The 21512-nt window shown below is 47.2% G+C and overlaps 1 protein-coding gene across 1 annotated transcript; it reads right to left on the bottom strand.

Moving 5' to 3' along the window:
• Nucleotides 1–1542: 1542 nt before the first annotated feature.
• On the bottom strand, nucleotides 1543–15820 carry LOC111139771 (zinc finger protein 140). Its single transcript, XM_022492149.1, has 3 exons — nucleotides 15056–15820; nucleotides 14400–14495; nucleotides 1543–3373 (listed from the first exon to the last, which is right to left on the bottom strand). Exons 1-3 carry the CDS (start codon nucleotides 15192–15194, stop codon nucleotides 2217–2219), a joined length of 1392 nt encoding a protein of 463 aa, XP_022347857.1. The 5' UTR covers nucleotides 15195–15820; the 3' UTR covers nucleotides 1543–2216.
• Nucleotides 15821–21512: the final 5692 nt, after the last annotated feature.

Raw genomic sequence — 21512 nt, 5'->3', positions numbered from 1 at the left:
TCTTTGACTCCTCCTTGCTCCAGTAAGGGTCACATTTGATTTAGAAATACAGAGCCCTGCTTACAAAAGGGAGAAAATAGATACTTCAAAAGATTATGGTTCTTCCTAGGTCCAGACCCAACTTTTTAATACAGAGGGAGAGAAGCCAGGGGTGCCTGGGCAGCTCAGTGGGTTAAGCATCTGCCTTCAGCTCAGGTCACAATCTCAGGGTCCTGGGATCGAGCCCGGCATGGGATTCTCCACTCAGCAAGGAGCTTGCTTCTCCCTCTCCTCTGCCCCTCTCCTGTTCATGCTCTCTCTCACTTTCCCTCCCTCAAAAGAGCAGGAGTGGCAGGGAGAGGCAGAGCCTTCAAGAAAGAATGCAAGCCACTTCCCACTTCTACCAATTTTACTTCATTTCCTCAAGAACCTGGAGTAGGAATTCAGGCAGGAAGGTTAAAGCCACACCCTTTTCCTAAAAGAGAAAGCAAAGATGCGTAAATTCATGTTCTGAATGGAGGAATGGTAACCTCGGATGAGGATCCCATAGTTCCAAATCATTATATTCCTTTATGAATTCTTTGGGTCAGGGTCCAATCAGCCCCATTTCTCGTGAGACAAGTCTATGGCCATATCCCCGAATATTACATAATGCCTACTACTCCATAGGAAAGGAAGGATGTGTACAATGGAACTGTTCTGGCGGAGACTGAGGTGTTGAGAAAATTACCAGGGAACGGCTATGTGTTACATCACAGTCAGCATGAAAGACGGTTGCCAGCCTCTCACTTGGTGAAAGATTCACCCATACTTAAAATATACTTAAATGAGGCACTTACTCAAGTACCAAACTGCATATAACCTATCCTAAATGCAAGCTCAGTCCTTAAAAGGAGGCAGATGCTTCCAAGATAAGATACACCTTTAACTGGGACGTTAAAAAAATGGGCAAGGTGTACATGGAGAGTAAAAACATCATCTGGTTTATTTTGACAAATATGTGCTTACAAAAGTAATGTTCCCACTATAAGTGGATCAAAAGAGGAAAACCACCTTGGCATTTCCTGCAACATACCTCATGTACATTTACTTCAAGCTAAGACAGGTCTAGTTACATTCAAGGATAAACATGAGTGAGCATAACCTTAAATCTAAACTCTATCTCAAAGTTAAAGCCATTAAGATATGAAAAATGTGGACGCCTGGGTGGCTCAGTGGATTAAGCCGCTGCCTTCGGCTCAGGTCATGATCTCAGGGTCCTGGGATCGAGTCCCGCATCGGGCTCTCTGCTCAGCGGGGAGCCTGCTTCCCTCTCTCTCTCTGCCTGCCTGTCTACTTGTGATCTCTCTCTGTCAAATAAATAAATAAAATCTTTAAAAAAAAAAAAGATATGAAAAATGTTTCTGTGACCATGTACGTTTCTACCAATGCACACTAGTCTTCACTGCTGATGTCAATGCTGTGGTATTTGCATTTTCAGAATGATACATGCTATGGAAAAAAACTCTGCAAGTACCAGATTAATTAACTAAAAACCAAATATTTATTCATAGCTTTCTTGTCTGAGTTTGCTTTAAAACAAAAATACCCACGCCCCAAAAAAAACCTCCCCAACTCCCTCTAGTAGGACTTCTCAGAACTCAAGATCTTGCCAAACTCCTTATGACAGGTTTCTCCCCGGTATAATTCTGCAGTTCTGAAATAAAGCAGAAAGTCACCCTCTATTCAGTTCATTTATAGGGTTGCTTTTTCTCTTGAGAGTATTTTCAGACTTAGTAAATATTGCATGGTACACAAAAACATCGCCAAATCGCTGCATTTGCATGACTTTGCTTCATTATGAATTTTCTGATGTCCGGGAAAAAGGAAAATGACTCTTGCCCACACGCTCTGTCCTGTTTGGGCTGACAGATGCAGAGTTGGGGCCACTTTCTCAATAAAAGCTTCCTCACATTTATTGGCCATGTGTCCTTCCCTGGTAGGAATTTACAAATGTCAAGTGAGGGAATCGTACCAGATAAGTCTTCTCAGTACTGATTTCATCTTCTGATGTTACAAAAAGAATGTGCTCATGGCTTTCCAACACATTCCTGGGCTCCTACTTTCCAGGATGTTGAATCAAGTATAACCCACCTTCTTCACATTCAACATATTCACTTAAGGCTTCTTTCCAGGAATCCTCTGAAGTCAAAGTAAGGCATTAACTGTTTCTGCTTTTGTTTTGAATCCGTACATTGTTAGGTTTTCTCTGTAGTGCGAATCCCGTTGTGCGCAGTAAGGAATGAGTGGTAACTGAATGAATTCTCATACTCATAGGGGTTCTCTAGGCTGTGTGTTCTCTGATGTTTGGCCAGGTTTGAGCTCCAGCTGAAGGACTTATTGCATACCTTACATACATAGGGTTTCTCCCCAGTGTGAGTTATCTGATGCAGAATGAGGGAGAAGCTCCGACTGAAGGTTTTATCACACTCAGTACATGCATACGGCTTTTCTCCAGTATGAATTTTCATATGTTGCATGAGGGATGCATGCCACGTGAAAACCTTACCACATTCGTCACACTCATAGAGCTTCTCTCCAGCATGAATTCTCTGGTGTTTAATAAGGAATGAGTGGCAGCGGAAGGCTTTCCTACACTCATTACACTCATAGGGGGTTTTGGTAGTATGAGTGCTCTGATGCCGCGTAAGGTGTGAGGAACGGCGAAACGCCTTCCCACATTCAATGCATTCGTAAGGCTTCTCTCCCGTATGTGTGATCTGGTGGCGAATAAGTTCTGAGCCACTGCTAAAGGCTTTCCCACATTTCCTACAAATATACTGTTTCTTTCCTATATGAATTCTCTGATGTCGTGTGAGGTTTGAGGCACGGCTAAAGGCCTTTCCACATTCCGTACATTCGTAAGGTTTCTCCCCAGTATGTGTTCTCCGGTGTTCAATAAGGAATGAGAGGTAACTGAATGTTTTGTTACAGTCCTTACACTCGTGGGGTTTCTTTCCAGTATGTATCATCTGATGTTTCACAAGGTTGGAGATCTGGCTAAAGGTTTTGCCACATTCTGAACATATGTATGGTTTCTCTCCAGTATGAGTTCTCTGGTGTAACACAAGGGAAAAGCGCCGACTGAAGGTTTTTCCACATTCATGACATCCATAGGGCCTCTCCCCGGTACTGATACTCATGCGCTGCGACAGTGCTCCTTGATGAGAGGCTGACACTTGCCGGATACATCCCTGATTTCCTTGCATCTGAGTGCCCTCCTCACATTTCCAGCCTCCTTTAAAACTGGAATATTCAGGGTCTTGGTTTAGGATTCTTTCCACTACCAAATACTGGGACGGGCCATCTTCATATATGACATTTGGAGAAAACTCTTTGATCTCACCCTTTGACTCTGAAAATAAAACAACAATTTTTTTTTTCTATACTGAGTAAAGCCACTCCACTTCTTCAATGAGGGATTAAAACATACACACACACCTCAACACTCTATGGCTTTCAAAGCTCTCACATAGACTGAAATCTGAGCAGTATGCCCGGAAATTCAGAAGACATCAGAAGAGAGATGAAACAGGACAGGGAATATCTGGGTAGCTCAGTCAGTGAAGCATCTGCCTTCAGCTCAGGTCATGCTCCTGGGATTGAGCCCCATGTCGGGCTCTCTGCTCAGTGGGGAGTCTGCCTCTCCCTCTGACCCCCCACCCCCCGCTTGTGCTTGCTCACTCTTGCTTGTCTTCTCTCTCGGACAAATAAATAAATAAAATCTTACCAAAAATACTACCAAAAATACTATCAGGAAGATAAATACTTGGGAAGGATGTGTTTTCGTCTTTCTCAGCTCTACTTAAATTTTATTCGAGGCAAAAAGGACTTGAAAAAGACAATTTCATAATGCTGCTAATAAACTACACATATTCCTCAGGTCCCATAAAGACATCAGACTGTTCACTTAATGCCTTTGGAACATCTGACAGTGACTTACTTTAAATAAATAAGTAAAAGGAAATGACTGTCTCTGATCCTCACTCGTACTCTACTTGGCGAAGTGATAACTGAAGCTCAACTTTGTTGTAACAGTGTCTTTCCATTAAATGTTTTTTTAAGGTATATTTATTAGAAAGAGTGAGAGTCCACAAGCAGGACGGGCAGAGGGAGAGACTCTGAAGCAAACTCACTGCTGAGTTTGGAGCCTGACAAAGGGCTTGATCTCATGATCCTGAGACCATGACCTGAGCCAAAACCAAGAGTTGTACACTAACCCACTGAGCCACCCACGTGCCCTATGAGATGCCTTTAACAGTCAAACATCGGCCCTGATCTTCTCCAGAGGAACAAAACAGTACAACAAGCATGAAGAATTTTTTAAAAATATATTCACTCATATCCTAATTCCTAGGAATATGTGGAGGTAAAAGGCCATGATGTATGCAATTTACTGTCCGATCTGTCAGGGAAAAAAAATTATATACCAAATGGTAAAATGAATGGGGCAAAACATTAGCAACAGGTGGATTTTTTAAAAAAAGATTTTATTTTATTTATTTATTTGACAGACAGAGATCACAAGCAGGCAGAGAGGCAGGCAGAGAGGGGAGGAGGAAGCAGGCTCCTTGCTGAGCAGAGAGCCCAATGCGGGGCTCGATCCCAGGACCCTGGGGTCATAACCTGAGCCGAAGGCAGAGGCTTTAACCCACTGAGCCACCCAGGCGCCCCGACCTATTTCTTTAATAGGTATATGAACAAAGCACCAAGAACTATACCTACATGGTAGGCACGTTAACATGAAAGATAAAGGTGGGGAGGCAGTAAAACAATAGTGAAGAAAATGGTCTCAATAGAGGTAAATCTTAAATTATTTTCCTGGCTCTTCCATAAACCAATTCCATATCTACGGAGCAAATCAGTAAGAGCCCTGGAGATATAAACGCAAGAATTCTTTTCATGAGCAGAGAACATAAATAGGAAGATAAAGAGGACACAGAAGAAAACAATGGTATAAAAAAACAAGATAAGCTCATCTAGAAAGACTTCACTGCAGAAATTAGTTGGGAACAGAAATACAGCAAGATATATGAGGGGAGCATAGATACTTAATGGTATTAGAAAAAGTAACTGGGGAGCCTGGGGGGCTCAGTTGGTTGAGCGACTGACTGCCTTTGGCTCAGGTCATGATCCCAGGGTCCTGGGATCGAGCCCCACATCGGGCTCCCTGCTCAGTGGGAAGCCTGCTTCTCCCTCTCCCTCTGCTGCTCTGCCTGCTTGTGTCTCTCACTCTCTCTGTCAAATAAATAAATAAAATCTTAAAAAAAAGAAAAGAAAAGAAAGAAAAGAAAAAGAAAAAGAACTGGGGTTAACTGCAGAGATTTCATATACTACCAGCCATATGGTTTCACAGACCAATCCGAATAAAAAGCACAACCAAGAAAACCAGGTTCCAAATATGAATAGAATGCTAATTATATATTTCTCACCCCGCTTCATTTCCTTAAAGTCACCTCCCCCTCCTATCACCTCCATGCCCATACTCTCTTTGGTAAAGGTCAAATGGATCTGATATAACTTAGTTATTATACTAATTAAAAGCCTAGAGAAATACAAGGATTCTTTTTTTTTTTAATTTTATTTATTTATTTGACAGAGAGACACAGCGAGAGAGGGAACACAGGCGGCGGGAGTGGGAGAGGGAGAAGCAGGCTTCCCGCTGAGCAGGAGCCCGATGTGGGGCGCAACACCAGCACCCTGGGATCATGACCTGAGCTGAAGGCAGACGTTTAAAAACTAACACACCCAGGCACCCCCTTTTTTTTTCTTTTAATGATTTATTTGTTTTAGAGAAGGTGTGTGCGAGTGGAGGGAGGGGCAGAGGAAGAGGAAGAGCAAATCTCAAGCAGACTCCACACCAAGCACAGAGCCTGACGCGGGGCTCAATCTCACAACCCTGAGATCACAACCTGAGCCAAAACCAAGAGTCACACACTTAACCAACTGAGCTACCGAGGCACCCACAAGGATCCATCCTTAATGTAAGGAAGGGTTCCTATGAGAAATCTGCAGCTAACATACTCAAAGCAAAACTCAGATGCACTCACTTTCTTCTTATGGGAAAAAAAAAAATTCTCTATCACCAATGTTACTTAAGACCATCGAGATAGTGGGGCGCCTGGGTGGCTCAGTGGGTTGGGCCGCTGCCTTTGGCTCAGGTCATGATCCCGGGTCCTGGGTTCGAGCCCCGCGTTGGGCTTTCTGCTCAGCGGGGAGCCTGCTTCCTCCTCTCTCTCTGCCTGCCTCTCTGCCTACTTGTGATTTCTCTCTGTCAAATGAATAAATAAAATCTTTAAAAAAAAAAAAAAAAAAAAAGACCATCGAGATAGTACTTAATGTAGTACAGAGAGAAATAACCCACTAACCTAGAATTGTGTACCCCGAAAAACTACACTTCAAGGTGAAGGAGAAAAAAAGATATTCTGAGACAAAAACTAAGGCAACGTGTTACCAGTAGATACGGCTTGCAAGATCCAACATCCATTCATGAAGAAACTCAACAAACTAGGAATAGCGTGGAATTTCCTCAAGTTGCAAAGAACACCAAAAAACCTATAGCTAACACCCTATTAATTGTGAGAAATTTGAAGCTTTCCTGCTAAAACCAAGAACACTGCAAGGATGTTACTTCACAGCATTTTTTTTTTTTTAAAGACCTATTTATTTATTTCAGTGAGAGAAAGGAAGTGCAGGGGGAAGGGGCAGAGGGAGAGGGAGAGAAATTCCAGCAGACTCCCACACTGAGTGCAGAGCCTGACATACGGCTCAATCTCACAACCCTCAGGTCAGATTTGAGCTGAAACCAAGAGTGAGATGCTTAACCAACTGCGGCACCCAGGTGCAGCTCAGCACTACTTTTCAATGCTATAACGGTTCTTAGCTAATGCAATAAGACAAGAAAAGTAAAAGGTATATAGACTGGCAAGGAAGAAGTAAAACTTTTTTTGGTAGATGACTCTATTATCTATGCAAAGAATCTGAAAAATTTTACCAAAAAAGTGGAGTAAGGAATTATAACAAAATTGTAGGATATAAAGTTAATGTATAAAAGTCAGTTTTTCGGGGCACCTGGCGGCTCAGTGGGTTGGGGCCTCTGCCTGCAGCTCGGGTCATGGTCCCGGGGTCCTGGGATCAGGCCCCGCATTGGGCTCTCTGCTCAGCAGAGAGCCCGCTCCCCCCCACCTCTTTGCCTGCCTCTCTGCCTACTTGTGATCTCTGTCTGTCAAATAAATAAATAAAATCTTAAAAAAAAAAAAAAAGTCAGTTTTTCCCATATACAAACAATGAACAAAGGAAGGCTGAAACTGAGACATTACTGTTTACATTAACATATAAAAAATTAAATACTTAGGTAGAATTCTAACAAAATGTACCAGATTTATACGAGGAAAACTACAAAACTCTGTTGAAAGATACGAAGTTAAGAACTAAATGGAGAGGGGTGTCTGGGTGGCTCAGTGGGTTGAGCCTCTGCTTTTGGCTCAGGTCATGATCTCAGGGTCCTGGGATCGAATCCCGCATTGGGTTCTCTGCTCAGCAGGGAGCCTGCTTCCCCCTCTCCCTCTCTGTCTGCCTCTCTGCCTACTTGTGATTTCTTCCTCTCAAATAGATAAATAAAATAAAATTAAAAAAAAGAAAAGAACTAAACGGAGAAACAGAAATTCCACATTCATAGGAGGATTCAATGTTGTCAAGATGTCAGTTCTTCCCAACTTGATCTATAGATACAATGAAATCCCAAAAAGTAATTTTATAGAGTTCAACAAAGTGATTTTAAAGTTTATATCAAGAAGCAAAAGACCTACAATACCTAATGGGATACCAAAGGAAAAGAACAAAGCCATAAGCCTGGCACTACCTGACTTCAAGACTTACTGTAAACTGACAGTAATGAAGACGGTGCGGTACCGGTGAAAGATGAGACGATCGGATCAGTAGAACAAACAGAGAGCTCAGGAACGGAGCTGCCTAATTACACTCAACTGATCTCTCACAAGGCGACAAAGAAAACACAAAGAAGCAAAGACATCTTCTCAACAAACACTCCTAGAACAACTATGCATCCACATGCCAAAAAAGAATTTAGACACAGACCTTATACTCTTGACTAAAATTAACTCAAAATGGATCATAGATCTAAGCCTAAAGCACAAAAATATAAAACTCCTAGAAGATAACATAGGGGGAACCTAGATGACCTTAGGTATGACAATGACTTTTTAGATACAACAACCAAAGTCATGATCCAGGAAAACAATTGACAAACTGGGCATTATTAAAGTAAAAAAGCTCTGCTCTGCAAAAGCCAACATCAAGAGAATGAGAAGACAGGTCACAAACGGAGAAAAATATGTGCAGAAGACCTGTCTATTAAGACTTGGTATCAAAAATATACAAAGAACTCTTAAAACTCAACAATAAGAAAATGAACAATATACTTTAAAAATGGACAAAAGACCTGAACAGCAACATCACCAAAGAACATATACAGACGGCAAGAATATGGAAAGATCTTCAACATCACATGCCATGAGAAAATTCTAAATTAAAATGAAGGGCACCTGGGTGGCTCTGTCAGTTAAGCAGCTGCCTTTGATGCAGGTCATGATCCCAGGGTCCTGGGATCGACCCCCACATCAGGCTCCCTCCTCTCCCTCTGCCTGCCACTCTATTTGTGGTCTCTTTCAATTAAATAAATATTTAAAAATAAATAAATAACCAAATAAATAAAATGAGATGCCACTACACAGTTATTACAATGTCCAAAATCCAATCCACTAACACCATCAAATGCTGGCAAGGACACGGAGCGATAGGGACTATTATCATTCATTGCTGGTAGGAATGTAAACTGGTAGAAGCACTTTGGAAATTAGTCTGGCAGGTTTGTTTTTTTTTAAAGGTTTTATTTATTTATTTATTTGACAGAGACACAGGGAGAGAGGGAACACAGGCAGGGAGAGTGGGAGAGGGAGAAGCAGGCTCCCCACCAAGCAGGGAGCCCTATGCAGGGCTCGATCCCAGGACCCCAGGATCATGACCTGAGCCGAAGGCAGATACTTAATGACTGAGCCACCCAGGTGTCCAGTTTGGATGTTTCCTAACTAAACATTCTCTTACCACATGATTCAACAACTGCACTCTTTGACATTTACCCAAACTAACTCAAAATTTAGGTTCACACAAAAGCCTGCAATCCGATGTTTATAGCAGCTCTCTTTATAAATGCCCAAACTTGGAAGCAACCACACACCCTTTAGTAGGAGAATGCAAAAGTAAACTCCAGTTCATCCAGAAAACAGAATATTATTTAGCACTAAAAAGAAAAAGCTGTTGGGTGCGTAGGTGGCTCAGTCAGGTAAGCATCTGTCTTCCACGCAGGTCACGATCCCACGCTCTAGAGATGGAGTCCCGCATCAGGCTCCCTGCTCAGTGAAGAGGCTGCTTCTCCCTTCCCCTCTGCTCCTCACTGCCTGGTACTCTCTCTCTCCCTGACAAATAAAATCTTAAAAAAAAAAAAAAAAAAAAGGAAGAAGTTTAAAAAGAAAAGAAAAGAAATAGGGGCGCCTGGGTGGCTTAGTCATTAAGTGTCTGCCTTCTGCTCAGGTCATGATCCCAGAGTCCTCGGATCGAGCCCCACATCAGGCTCTGTGCTCAGTGGAGAGTCTGCTTGAGGATTTCTCTCCCTTGCCCTCTCCCCCTCCCAGTTTATGTGAACACACTCTCTAAAATAAATCAATCTAAAAAAAGAAAAAGAACAAGAAGAAGAAAACCTCTCCAAATGACTAAAGTTTGAGAAGCACAGTGATCTCTTTGTTAAGCTCCTGCGTCGGATACTCAACTGCCTAATGAACTGATAGAGTCAAGTAACCCACAAAGATCCGACACTCGGAAAGTCACAAATTGATATAATCTTCCCTCCTCTTCAAAGTTGTTCATCTTGGGGCGCCTGGACGGCTCAGTTGGTTAAGCGTCCGCGTTTGGTTCAGGACGTCATCTTGGAATCCTGGGATGGAGTCCCACATCAGGCTCCTTTCTCACTCTCCTTCTGCCCCTCCCCCAGCTCCTGCTCACTCTCTCTCTCAAATAAATAAAATCTCTGTAAAAAAGAAAAGAGAAGTCTATGTTCCCTGCAGCACAGGAATAATACCCATTTTCCTCTTTTTCACTCTGTCTCCTTGTTACTTGGCTGCAGAGGCAGACACAGCAGGAGGTACAGAGCAGAGGGGAAACTAAAGGTCTCCCTTTTACCTGGAAGACCTGAAAGAGGGGGCCTGAGAGCCAGAAAGGGTAGGAGAGGGAGCTCAAGAAAGTGCTCCCATGAAGTCGTATATGAAATCCTGAGCTCATCCCTGAGTTGTGCATGCATGGATCTGACCCTATATACCACACTAGAAACTGAAAACGGAAACACAGGGGAACCCACTGCCCAGGTGCAGAAAGGCCAGCAGGAGGTGCATATGCATGACAAATACTGGAGACCTACAGAGGCTTTAAAAACAGGACTGTCCTAGGGCGCCGGGGTGGCTCAGTGGGTTAGGTCTCTGCCTTCGGCTCAGGCCATGACCCCAGGGTCCTGGGATTGAGCCCCTCATCGGGCTCTCTGCTCGGCGGGGAGCCTGCTTCCTTCCCTCTCTCTGCCTGCCTCTTTGCCTACTTGTGGTCTCTGTCTGTCAAATAAATAAAATAAAATCTTAAAAACAAAACAAAACAAAAAAAACCAGGACTGTCCTAGAACCACGTACACAGGAGAGAGGTTACAACTGATGGCCTCAACTTACCCATACTGACAACCGGCCTAAACAATGATTGTCTCCAACAGAACTTAAACAAGACCCAAAGTCTTAAAACGTGAAAATCAATGGGTTAAAATCCAAGTTATAAGACATACAGAGAAACAGAAACATTTCATCATCCTGTAGGACAAGACAACCCAGCTATAAAACACACTTAAAAGGCATTTATGGGGGGGGGCCTGGGTGGCTCAGTGGGTTAAAGCCTCTGCCTTCAGCTCAGGTCATGCTCCTGCGGTCCCGGGATCAAGCCCCACGTCGGGCTCCCTGCTCAGTGGGGAAGCCTGCTTCCCCCCCTCTCTCTGCCTGCCTTTCTGCCTACTTGTGATCTCTCTCTGTCTCTGTGTCAAATAAATAAATAAAATCTTAAAAAAAAAAAAAAAAAAGAAAAGAAAAGAAAAGAAAACGACAGAGAATCCAATACATAAATGAGCAAAAACCTTCAAGAGGCAGCTCACAGATGAGGCATAATCTAATGATAAGAAAGAGGTCACTGTCCCCTGACCCGGCATTCCAGTCCCAGACACAGACCACAGGAAATCCGGCCAGTCTGTGCCAGGATGCGGGGACAGTGGCAACACGGCTTGCGACAGCCCTAAAATGCAAACAACGCACGAAGGCCTCGATAATAGAAGAAAGAAATGGGAGTGCCGACTTGCACGATGAAACAAACTACTGGAGTCATACGCAAAATGCGTAAGTCTGAAGTAATTTTGAGAAGCGAAACACAGTACATACAGTGTGGACCCGTCTTTAAATACACAGAACTTCACACAGTTCACAGACACACGCAGCTGAGCTGTAGTGACGAGAAGCACACACACTTGACCAGTCTGTCAAGTAACCAGCAGGGCAAGTTACTCCCATTAAAGTAAGGAGAAGGCTGTCCCGGGCCTTCTGGGATCACACAGAGCGCTCGCAGACACCCGGCAGTGTTCTGCTTCCCGACCGGGGGGGTGGTTACGTCAGTACCTCCCAATCGTTTGTTAGGCTGCACATTTACGTTTTATGCATTATTTCTGTGTGATACGTCACCTTCCTACAGAATTTCTGCACTGCAGCCAACAAAGCCAACCGTGCGGCCTCCCCATGGAGGGTCTGGTGTGTGACGGTGGCAAACAGTGGCCTGCTCAGTAGTGTACGTGGCCTGTTGCTTATATGTGTTGCCTTACAGGACCCTAGACACAGCTTGTTCTGGTGGACACACATCTGAACTCATGCTGCCCCCAATACAGGCTCCAAACAGGTATGTGGGGTGCCCTTGGGAAACCTTGGGGCACAGTGGCCAAGGTCCACATAGGCCAAATCATGTCCATCCATACCGACGGGCAGAGCAAGTGATGGAGGGCCGACACAGGGACAAGTTCCCTGGGGCTGCCGGAAGATCACATCTCCAAGAAGTGGGACTTTACTTGCTTTAAAGGACAAAAATTTGAAGCCACGATGGCTGAAAAGCAGTTCAATGCAACTGTCTGTAGGGTCAAACACATCCCTAACTGTGGCCTCCTGGACAAACGATGGGCCCTGTGCTCATGCGAACCTTAGCATTGCCCCCTCCTTATTCATGCCCACCAACAAATCCTACTTCCTGTTAAAATAAGGGTGAGGAGGGCTACTAGAATGAACACATAAAAATTCGAAGAGCTGTATTAAAGTTGTGGAGGGACACCAGGCTGGTTCAGTACATAGCGCATGTGAGTCTTGGTCTCGGCCTCAAGAGTACAAGCCCAACGCTGGGCAAAGAGATCACTTAAAAAATAAGTGAATAGGGGCACCTGGGTGGCTCAGCAGGTTAGGGCCTCTGCCTTCAGCTCAGGTCATGATCTCAGGGTCCTGGGATCGAGCCCCACATCGGGCTCTCTGCTCAGCAGGGAGCCTGCTTCCCTCCTCTCTCTCTGCCTGCCTCTCTGTCTACTTGTGATCTCTCTGTCAAATAAATAAATTAAAAAAAAAAAAAGTGTTTAAAAAAAAATTAGTGAATAAATGAATGAATGAAAGAACAAATGAAGTAGTGGAATTAGAGACAACTTTTCTACCTTTGTCCTCTACCTCACTTCCCTTGTACATAGTTCTAACAGTTTTATTGCTCTTACAAGATTAATAAGAGGACACTGTTCTTCAACTCCTACTGGAAAAGAGAAATCTCCCAGCACCTGCTCCAGTTCGCGACTTCCACCCACACCTGCTCTCTCCTGCCCTCCTGAAAGTCTCTGCGGCACAGGACAGTCACTACCACCATGGCTCTCACAGCTGCAGCTGTTTCCATGGCACCTGCTCCTGTCCCTCATCAGGCTCTCCGAGCCGCTGCTTCTCTGTCCGTGTAAGCATTCCTCCTGCTATCTCAGGGACAGGTCACGTACCGCCATTAGAAGCTTCAGGATCAACTGAAGAACTTGCACAACTTTTCATCGATGTAGAATTTAAGCTCCGTAGATCTTCTGTGTCAGAATCTTCCGGGGTGGGGGGGAATGGCCATTTATTTTTAAAGAGCTTCAACCGGAATTTTGTTATTAACCCAAGGTGACATCTCAGTCTGATGGCTTCAATTTTGCTTAATACTAAGATTCCCACATGTACATCTCTAACTGGAACTGTTTCCTACCATATATTCCAACAGCTTAGTGCAAATCCTCACTTAGAAATACCATCCTCTACCTACACCAAGCTTATCTCAAATGAATTCATCATTTTTTCTCCAAAACGGATCCTTTTCCTGTCTTTTACGTTTCTATTACTACTACCCCTGCACATTATCACATAGGCCTAAAACACCAACTGGAATTCCTTTCTCCTTATTGCTGAACTGCAAATTTGAGGACATGTAATGTAGTCACTTCCAGACCTATTTTATCTCACTAGGCTATAACTTCTTTGATAGTTATTACACTCTTTTATACTTTCTCCTCTTTGTAGCACCTAAGAGAAAGTCTTTTAACTAAATAAGAGAGGGACGCCTGGGTGGCTCAGTCAGTTAAGCCTCTGCCTTCGGCTCAGGTCATGATCCCAGGGTCCTGGGATCGAGTCCTGCATCGGGTTCCTTGCTCAGTGGGGAGCCTGCTTCTCTCTCTGCCTCTACCTCCCACTCTGCCTGCTTGTGCTCTCTGTCTCTCTGACAAATAAATAAATAAAATCTTTAAAAAGTAAATAAATAAATAAATAAATATTAAGAGAATGTGTGAGTGAATGAATAAACCCATCAACTGACCAAAAAGTAATGAATTAGTCTTTCCAAGATGGTTAAACAGAACAAAGTTTACAGAAACAATATATACCTTTTAATTTAGGCAACAGAAACATAGGTCAGTTTCAAGAAAGAAAGGGAGAAGTCGTCAAAAAGAAATGAAACTTAGAGCCCAGACAGAGCTCACAATGGAAAGAAAGAACACATCTGTCTGTGACAAAGCAGGGAAAGGATAAGAGAACTGAAGATAGACTGGTAAGAGGACGCAAAGTGGTTCCTCATGGGGATATGGACAAGATTTCATAGTCCCCATATGTCTTGTATCTTTAAGGGAAAACTTTACAACCAACATATAAAAGTATTGCTTTCTCCCGGATTCGCTGGGTTGTTATTAACTTACTCACCTAAAAACAGATCTCTTCTCACATCTCCTTTCTCCAGCCAGGGGTCTCTCCCTTGCTCCAGTAAGGAAACAACATATGGCTTAGAAATGTTAAGACCTATTTGTGGAAAATGAAATAAATTCAATTATCAATCCTTGAGTTCCTAGAAGAGGGACATTAAAAGAAACGCCAGATGTAAATATGAGAGATGTCTAAGGATCAGGTGGTTATAATCCATTTTGAAAAATAAAAAACCGGTGACTAGCTGTCTCAGGCAGTAGAGCATGCATCTCGGGTTTTAAGTTCGAGCCCCACACTGGGTGTATAAATTACTTATAAATAAAAATTGCTTAAAAAAAAAAAAGTGGGGTGTCTGGGTGGCTCAGTGGGTTAAGCCTCTGCCTTCGGCTCAGGTCATGATCCCAGGGTCCTGGGATCAAGCACCACATCAGGCTCTCTGCTCAGCAGGGAGCCTGCTTCCCCCTCTCTCTGCCTGCCTCTCTGCCTACTTGTGATCTCTCTCTCTCTGTCAAATAAATAAATAAAATCTTAAAAAAAAAAAAAGTAAAAAACAAACAAAAAGAAAACTAACACACCGCCCCGTGGGAATATTCAATCAGAAAACCAAGATTCACGAAGCCATCCCAAAGTTCAAATTCTGAGAGGAACACACTTACCCAGTGAGACCAGGTGGCTGTAGTTCTCCAACATCACATGTCTGTACAGATCCCTCTGAGCAGGCTGGAGCCATTCCCACTCCTCCTGGGAGAAGTCAATGGCCACATCTCTGAAAGTCACTGACCCCTGAAATGACATACAGTTACCTGCACCACCGACACCCAGGCTCCCAAAGATGCTCGTCAAGGAGTAGAGCGAGGCCCACGGTGCAGAGCAGACAGTGGACACAAGCAGCAGCAATAGGAGCTTTCAAAATTCTAAGTGATTGGTAAGACTGTAAGTAAGAGCCTAGCTGTTTCGTTTTATTGTATAACTGAAGAAAAAGAGAAAAAATAAACACAATTTGTCCTGAGATCATTTACAACTTTGTGAAAGATAAAGACGTATACATGTGAATAAAGTCGATTCCTGGCTTTTTGTTGCGAAAGTTCTTAGAATCTTACAACACTGAATGAATAGTGAAGACAATCCCTTTGTGTGTAACAATGTTTACTTTCCTTAATGGCAGCCCTATTTTAATATGATTTGGCCAAGTTTCTTCCTGGTGACTGACAAGGGAGCAGAAGGCAAGCTGGGGACAAAGCTCAAGCTGACACCCCCAGGTGGGTTCTCCGGAACATTCCTCAGGCACTCCTGGCTGCTCTAAAGCTAAGGGAAGGGAAAACAAGTGGTTCATTTACAGCGATTAAAGTTCTGCGAGACGTGGGTCTCCCTCGGTTCACAAACATCTTAGTGATTTACAAGAAAAAAGTGTTCTTCTTCTTTTTTTTTTTTTAAGATTTGACAGAGAGACACAGCGAGAGAGGAAACACAAGCAGGGGAAAAGGAAGAGGGAGAAGCAGGCTTCCCACCAAGCAGGGAGCCTGATGTGGGGCTCGATCCCAGGACCTGAGGAGAAGGCAGATGCTTCATCAACGAGCGCCCAGGCGCCCCAAGAGAAATGCATTCTTACCAATAACCTAACTTCTGGAAGGAAACTCCCAACTGCCTCAAGGACAATCACCTTGACAATGGCAAGGCCTCCAATATCTTGTAGGTCCTCTTCAGCATACCAAAGTTCTTTTGAAACCCTCCCTTTTGGGGCACCTGGGTCATTCAGTTGTTAATCCGTCTGCCTTAGGCTTAGGTCATGATCCCGCACTGGGCTCCCCGCTCCAAGGGAAGCCTATTTCTCCCTCTCCCTCTGGCTGTCTGTCAAATAAATAAATAAAATCTTAAAACAACAACAACAACAAAAACAAAACCCTCCCTTTTCCTTACCTCCCCCAACTCCCCCGTATGTAATCAGTCACCCTCACAGCCTCAATGCAGCAGCTCTTTCTGCCCACGGGTCCTGCCCCTGGGTTTTAATAAAGTCACTTTTTTGCACCAAAGACGTCTCAAGAATTCTTTCTTAGCCGTCAGCTCCAGCCCCCACCTACATTCAAAAACTTCATCAGTAAGAACTGACTACAGCAGACAGCAGCAGCACCCCTGAAAAGGGGCATGCACTCAAGTGCACCACAGCTGTCCCCACTCCCGAAGAAACATCTGTGAAACTGAGGGGTAACTCGAGCAGTGTCACAGACAAGCAGGGTGAGCAGCCAAGCCGAAATGCAACACCTCCCGGGATGGAACCTAGAACTCTTCCCCTCAGGGCTAGCGGTAACAATAAGCCCCACTTGGCAGTCTGGTTTTGCCGGGCTTAATTAATCCACATGATCATTAAGCATGGACAGAAATTTTTAAAGGTACCAAACTAATAAGAGCCCCAGGTGTAAGGCAGTTATATTTTACAGTTTAAAAAAGTTGTTTCGGGGCACCTGGGTGGCTCAGTGGGTTAAGCCTCTGCCTTGGGCTCAGGTCATGATCCCAGGGTCCTGGGATGGAGCCCCACATCTGGCTCCCTGCTTAGCGGCCAGGCTGCTTCTGCCTCTCCCTCTGCTGCCCCCCAGCTTGCGCTCTCTAATAAATAAAATATTAAAAAAAAAAAAAAAAAAAAGAGTCCCCTCTGCCCGTCCTCCCTCTCCCACCAAAAAAACGTGTTAAAAGACTATCGACAAGGGGCGCCTGGGTGGCTCAGTGGGTTAAGCCTCTGCCTTCGGCTCAGGTCATGATCTCAGGGTCCTGGGATCGAGCCCCGCATCGGGCTCTCTGCTCAGCGGTGAGCCTGCTTCCTCCTCTCTCTGCCTGCCTCTCTGCCTACTTGTGATCGCTCTCTCTGTCAAATAAATAAATAAAATCTTTAAAAAAAAAAAAAAAAGGCTATCGACAAATAAAGCTATTTCCCAAACGGTGGACTCTGCAGCGCAGACGGAAACGGCACTGCCCAGCAAAACCCGGGGAGGATCTGGATCTGGAGACAAACAGGACACGAAGTCGAGAAGTGGAATGAAAGCAGGGCCCCTGAGTCAGGAGGGTCGCCTTTCATCCCCACCGCGGGGAAGCGGCACTGCCGCAGGTCGTGCTCTCCCGCGCCAGCCCCGGCCCTGGGACGGGCCGCGCGTCGGAATCACTGGGAAGTGACTACCGCACAGCCCGGAGCCGCACAGCCAGGGTCTCCGGTTCAGAAGGTCCGGGCCGGAGCTCGGGGACAGTCACCCCCAGGAAGCTCCCCGGTGACGCTGATACTGCTGGTCCGGGGACCCCACGGACACGGGCGCCGGAAGCAGGCGCCGGACAAAAACACAGGGGTAAACGGGCCGTGGTCCCAGCTCTGGGGAAAGGAGTCAAGCCGCCTCCGCCGGCTTCCGGGCGGCCCAGTACCCCGCCGGCGCGGAGAGGGCTTCGCGCGCACCCCTCACGCCCCCGTCCGTGCGAGCCGCCGCAGGGCAGCCCCGCGGGCCGGGGGCTTTCGGAGAGCGCCGCCCGGCCTGAGCGCGCGGCTGCGTCCGGAAAGAAGGGGACGGGGCGGCTTACCTGAGGCATGGCTCGCGGCCGGCGCGGGGACGACGGGACCGGGACACGGCAGAGCTGGCACGGAGAGAACGAAGCCCTGAGCGCGGGCCGGCGGGCCGACCTCGCCCCACACGGGCCCCTCCGCCCCCCAACCACGGCGTGCGTCCGGGCAGCCCGGAGCTGACCCACGGCCCCGCCACTCCTCCGCCTTCTACGGGGTCACAGGACGGCGCGCTTCCTCGGCGCCTCTGGCCCGGTGGGCGAGGCGGTCCTGAGCCCCGGACGGAGCCTTCGGCCCGGGCCCCCCCGGAGGCGAGCGCGGAGCGGGCAGGGAGGGCCGCTCTACATACCCGGGGCCGACGCGAGCCCGACTTTCGACTGTGCGTCCGGGCACCCCGCCGCCAGGCTCGCGCAAACTCCGCCTGCCCGAGCCTCCGACCGGACCCCTGACCAGGCCGCGGGCCTCGGACGACTACACGTCCCAGGACCCACCGCGGCACCCGGGCGAGGGCGGGAGAGGGGCCCTCACGCACGACTGCCGGAACGACCCGCGCCTGCGCACACAGCAACAGAGCCGGCAGGCCTCAGACGACTACACGTCCCAGGACCCACCGTGGCACCCGGGCGAGGGAGGGAGAGCTGCCTTCACAAGCGAGGACTGCCGGAACGCCCCGCGCCTGCGCACTCAGCGCTGGAACTGGTGTGCGCCGTGGTCCCAGGACCCACCGCGGCCCGGCTGTGAGGACCCTCACACACGGGGACTCCTGGAGCGCCCCGCAGGGGAGTTAATGGCGCCTTGAGACAAATACGACTTGGTCTGTTACGACTCCCAGAAAGCTCCATGCCCACAGCCGAGACCTAGAGCCTAACCGGGAGCGACTGCGGCCGCAACGCTTCCGTGAGAGACCCGCGGCATGGACAGCTGTAGTAGACCGAGTCCCCGCGTGAGGGACTGCGGTCCCGAGAGACTGGCGCATCCGGGCCGGCGATGGCCCCCTTGGGCCGAGCCCAGACGCTCCAGCCCCGGGGCTGGTCCCGGCTCCTCGTTCTCGCGGTTCCGAGCCGCCCTGACGCCCTCCGGAAAGAGGAGCTGAAATGGCGGCCCCGCCAGAACGACCTGGGAGCTCCTTTCCTCCCTGCGCCGTGGGGGTGATGTGGTGGCCGCCCCGCCCCGCCCTAAAAGAGCTCAGAGCCCCGGTGGGGCGGGAGGAGGAACTGTCCACCTAAACGTGCAGGTTCGCTGAGAGGCGGCCCACGGGGACGGGGAGCACGCAGCCGGTGGAGGGAGCGGCTTATGCGAAAATACTTGCAGGCAAGAGAGAAAGTCCGTGATCATCGAAAGTGGAAGGAGCGAAGGAAGAAGGGAATGCGCGGATGGTCGATCCCAGGGCCCTGGAGTCGTGACCTGAGCCGAAGGCAGTCGCCCAACCCGCCGAGCCACCCAGGCGCCCCTCAGCTTTATTCTTCATAGCAAAAATTACCAATCCAGGTGTCCATTAACAGATGAGTGGAGGGGCGCCTGGGTGGCTCACTGGGATGAACCTCTGGCTTCGGCTCAGGTCATGATCCCGCAGTCCTGGGATCCAGCCCCCCATCGGGCTTTCTGCTCGGCGGGCAGCCTGCTTCCCTCTCTCTCTCTGCCTGCCTCTCTGCCTACTTGTGATCTCTCTCTGTCAAATAAATGAATAAAATCTTTAAAAACAACAACAGGTGAATGAGTGGACAAACTGCGGCATAGCCATACAATGGAATGGCTGTGAAAATGGCTAAAGAGAAAAGAAAATGCCCCCGATAACATGACACCGAGTGAAGGAAACCAGGTACAAAGGGTTACTAGGTGTAGGACTCATTCATACGAAACTCTAGGACTGATAAGAGAGACCAGTGGTCGGGGTCAGTGGTGGGAGTGAAATCTGACTGTGAAGACGTGCTGGAAGTTCTCCACCCCGTGGCAGGGGAGGTAGTGACGTAGGCATGGCCATTATTCAGAACCGGTGGCGCTTCACCTCAATATTAAATAGGTACATTTTGGGGGCGCCTGGGTGGCTCAGTGGGTTAAAGCCTCTGCCTTCGGCTCGGGTTGTGATCTCAGGGTCCTGGGATCGAGTCCCGCGTCGGGCTCTCTGCTCGGCGGGGAGCCTGCTTCCCTCTCTTTCTCTCTCTCTGCCTGCCTCTCTGCCTACTTGTGATCTCTGTCTGTCAAATAAATAAATAAATAAATAAATAAAATAAAAAAATAAAAAAAAAATAAAAAAATTAAAAAAATAGGTACATTTTGTCTAACTTTCATCAATAAAATTTATTTCTAAAATGTGGTCTTGAAGAAGGAATGAAAATGAATAGACTAAAATTTGCTAAAGGAACACCAAAAACAAACCAAAACCAAATAGCATGCCTAACACCACAGAAGGCAGCAACTGATCAGAGAGGCTGGCCTGGGGTTAGGGGTAGGGTCCGCAACTGCTGTATCAGAAGTAGGGCCAGAAGGTGTCAGGGAAAGCGCACAAGGTCTTCAAGGCCCGCCATCAGTGCCACTTTTAGAAGTTCAGTGAACGGAAGAAAGCCAGGGCATCCCTTTAAGGTAAAGGGCAAGTTAGTCAAGTCCACACTGCACACCACACCGAGGGACAGTGCCTCGTGGGCCTCTCTGAAGTTGGAAGGCAGCCTGAACGCACCCGGGCAGGGTTCCCCACTGCAGTAGTTAGTAAAGCTTCCAATTTTGAGTGGCAACAGAGCTCCGCAGCAAGCACGGGATGGGTGTGAGGCATCCTCTCGCTGAACTCCCGAACAGCAGAGGTCAAGCTGTGTGAGAAGCACCCAAGGCAGAGCAGGATGCTGTCGGGAGTCTCACAGCTCAAAGAGCTCTAGGGTTCTGTAGCAAAGCCCGGTTTCAAGGACAGAAAACTTCTTGAAAAGCAGAGTCTTCCACACCACAGGGCCCTCACGGAGCCTGCACACTTCCCCAGCATGTGATTTTGTAACTGGTACCAGATGTAACGTCAGGGTCGTGGTTGGCTGCTGAATTCATTGTATTGTGGAACAATTCATCTGGTGTCAGGCCCTGGGGAGCACCTAAAGCCCAGCGCAGGAGGAAGTAACTTACAGATGCATCACGTATCGTCTAGAAAGGACTACGGATTCACGGGAGCCCCTCAGTTTGGGGAGCCCCCGAGAGAACCCTTGCCAGTGGTCAAAGATATGAGCAGTGCCCTGAGGCGTTTACATAACAGATGGAGGGACGGTTGGAAGCACGGAGACGCACAGATATCCCAGCAGAGGTGACTCACTTGGCTGGTTGGTAGGATCCTGACGGGAACAAAGGCAACAGGGACGAGGAAGTCTGAGGGAAAGGGAACGTGGTTGAACTCTGCACTCGGGCAGTGGGCATGAAGCAGGTGGAATTTTATATCTCACATGAATGCCTAGGAGAGTCAGCGAAAGCAAACGGGAGCAGTGTGACTCTTGTGCCTACTGGCTGGCCTCAGGTCCAGTGGGCCATTTGAAGGCAAAGTAAGTATAATAATGGGGTCCTGGTCATGGTGAAACACTTGAGTGTTATTCGGTTAACCGGAAGCAGTC

The sequence above is a fragment of the Enhydra lutris genome, unplaced genomic scaffold (genome assembly GCF_002288905.1).
Source record: "Enhydra lutris kenyoni isolate GAN:26980312 unplaced genomic scaffold, ASM228890v2 scaffoldscaffold117, whole genome shotgun sequence".
Taxonomy (NCBI): Eukaryota; Metazoa; Chordata; class Mammalia; order Carnivora; family Mustelidae; genus Enhydra; species Enhydra lutris.
Note: the sequence above shows the minus strand (reverse complement) of the source record. Positions and strands in the feature narration are given on the sequence as shown.

Coding starts and splice junctions, on each gene's coding strand:
- LOC111139771 (XM_022492149.1), bottom strand. CDS start 15,194: ATGTCATTTCAGGGGTCAGTGACTTTCAGAGATGTGGCCATTGACTTC. Junction 14,496..15,055: donor CAGCCACCTGGTCTCACTGG/GTAAGTGTGTTC, acceptor TTCCACAAATAG/GTCTTAACATTTCTAAGCCA. Junction 3,374..14,399: donor GAGAAGAGATCTGTTTTTAG/GTGAGTAAGTTA, acceptor TTTTATTTTCAG/AGTCAAAGGGTGAGATCAAA.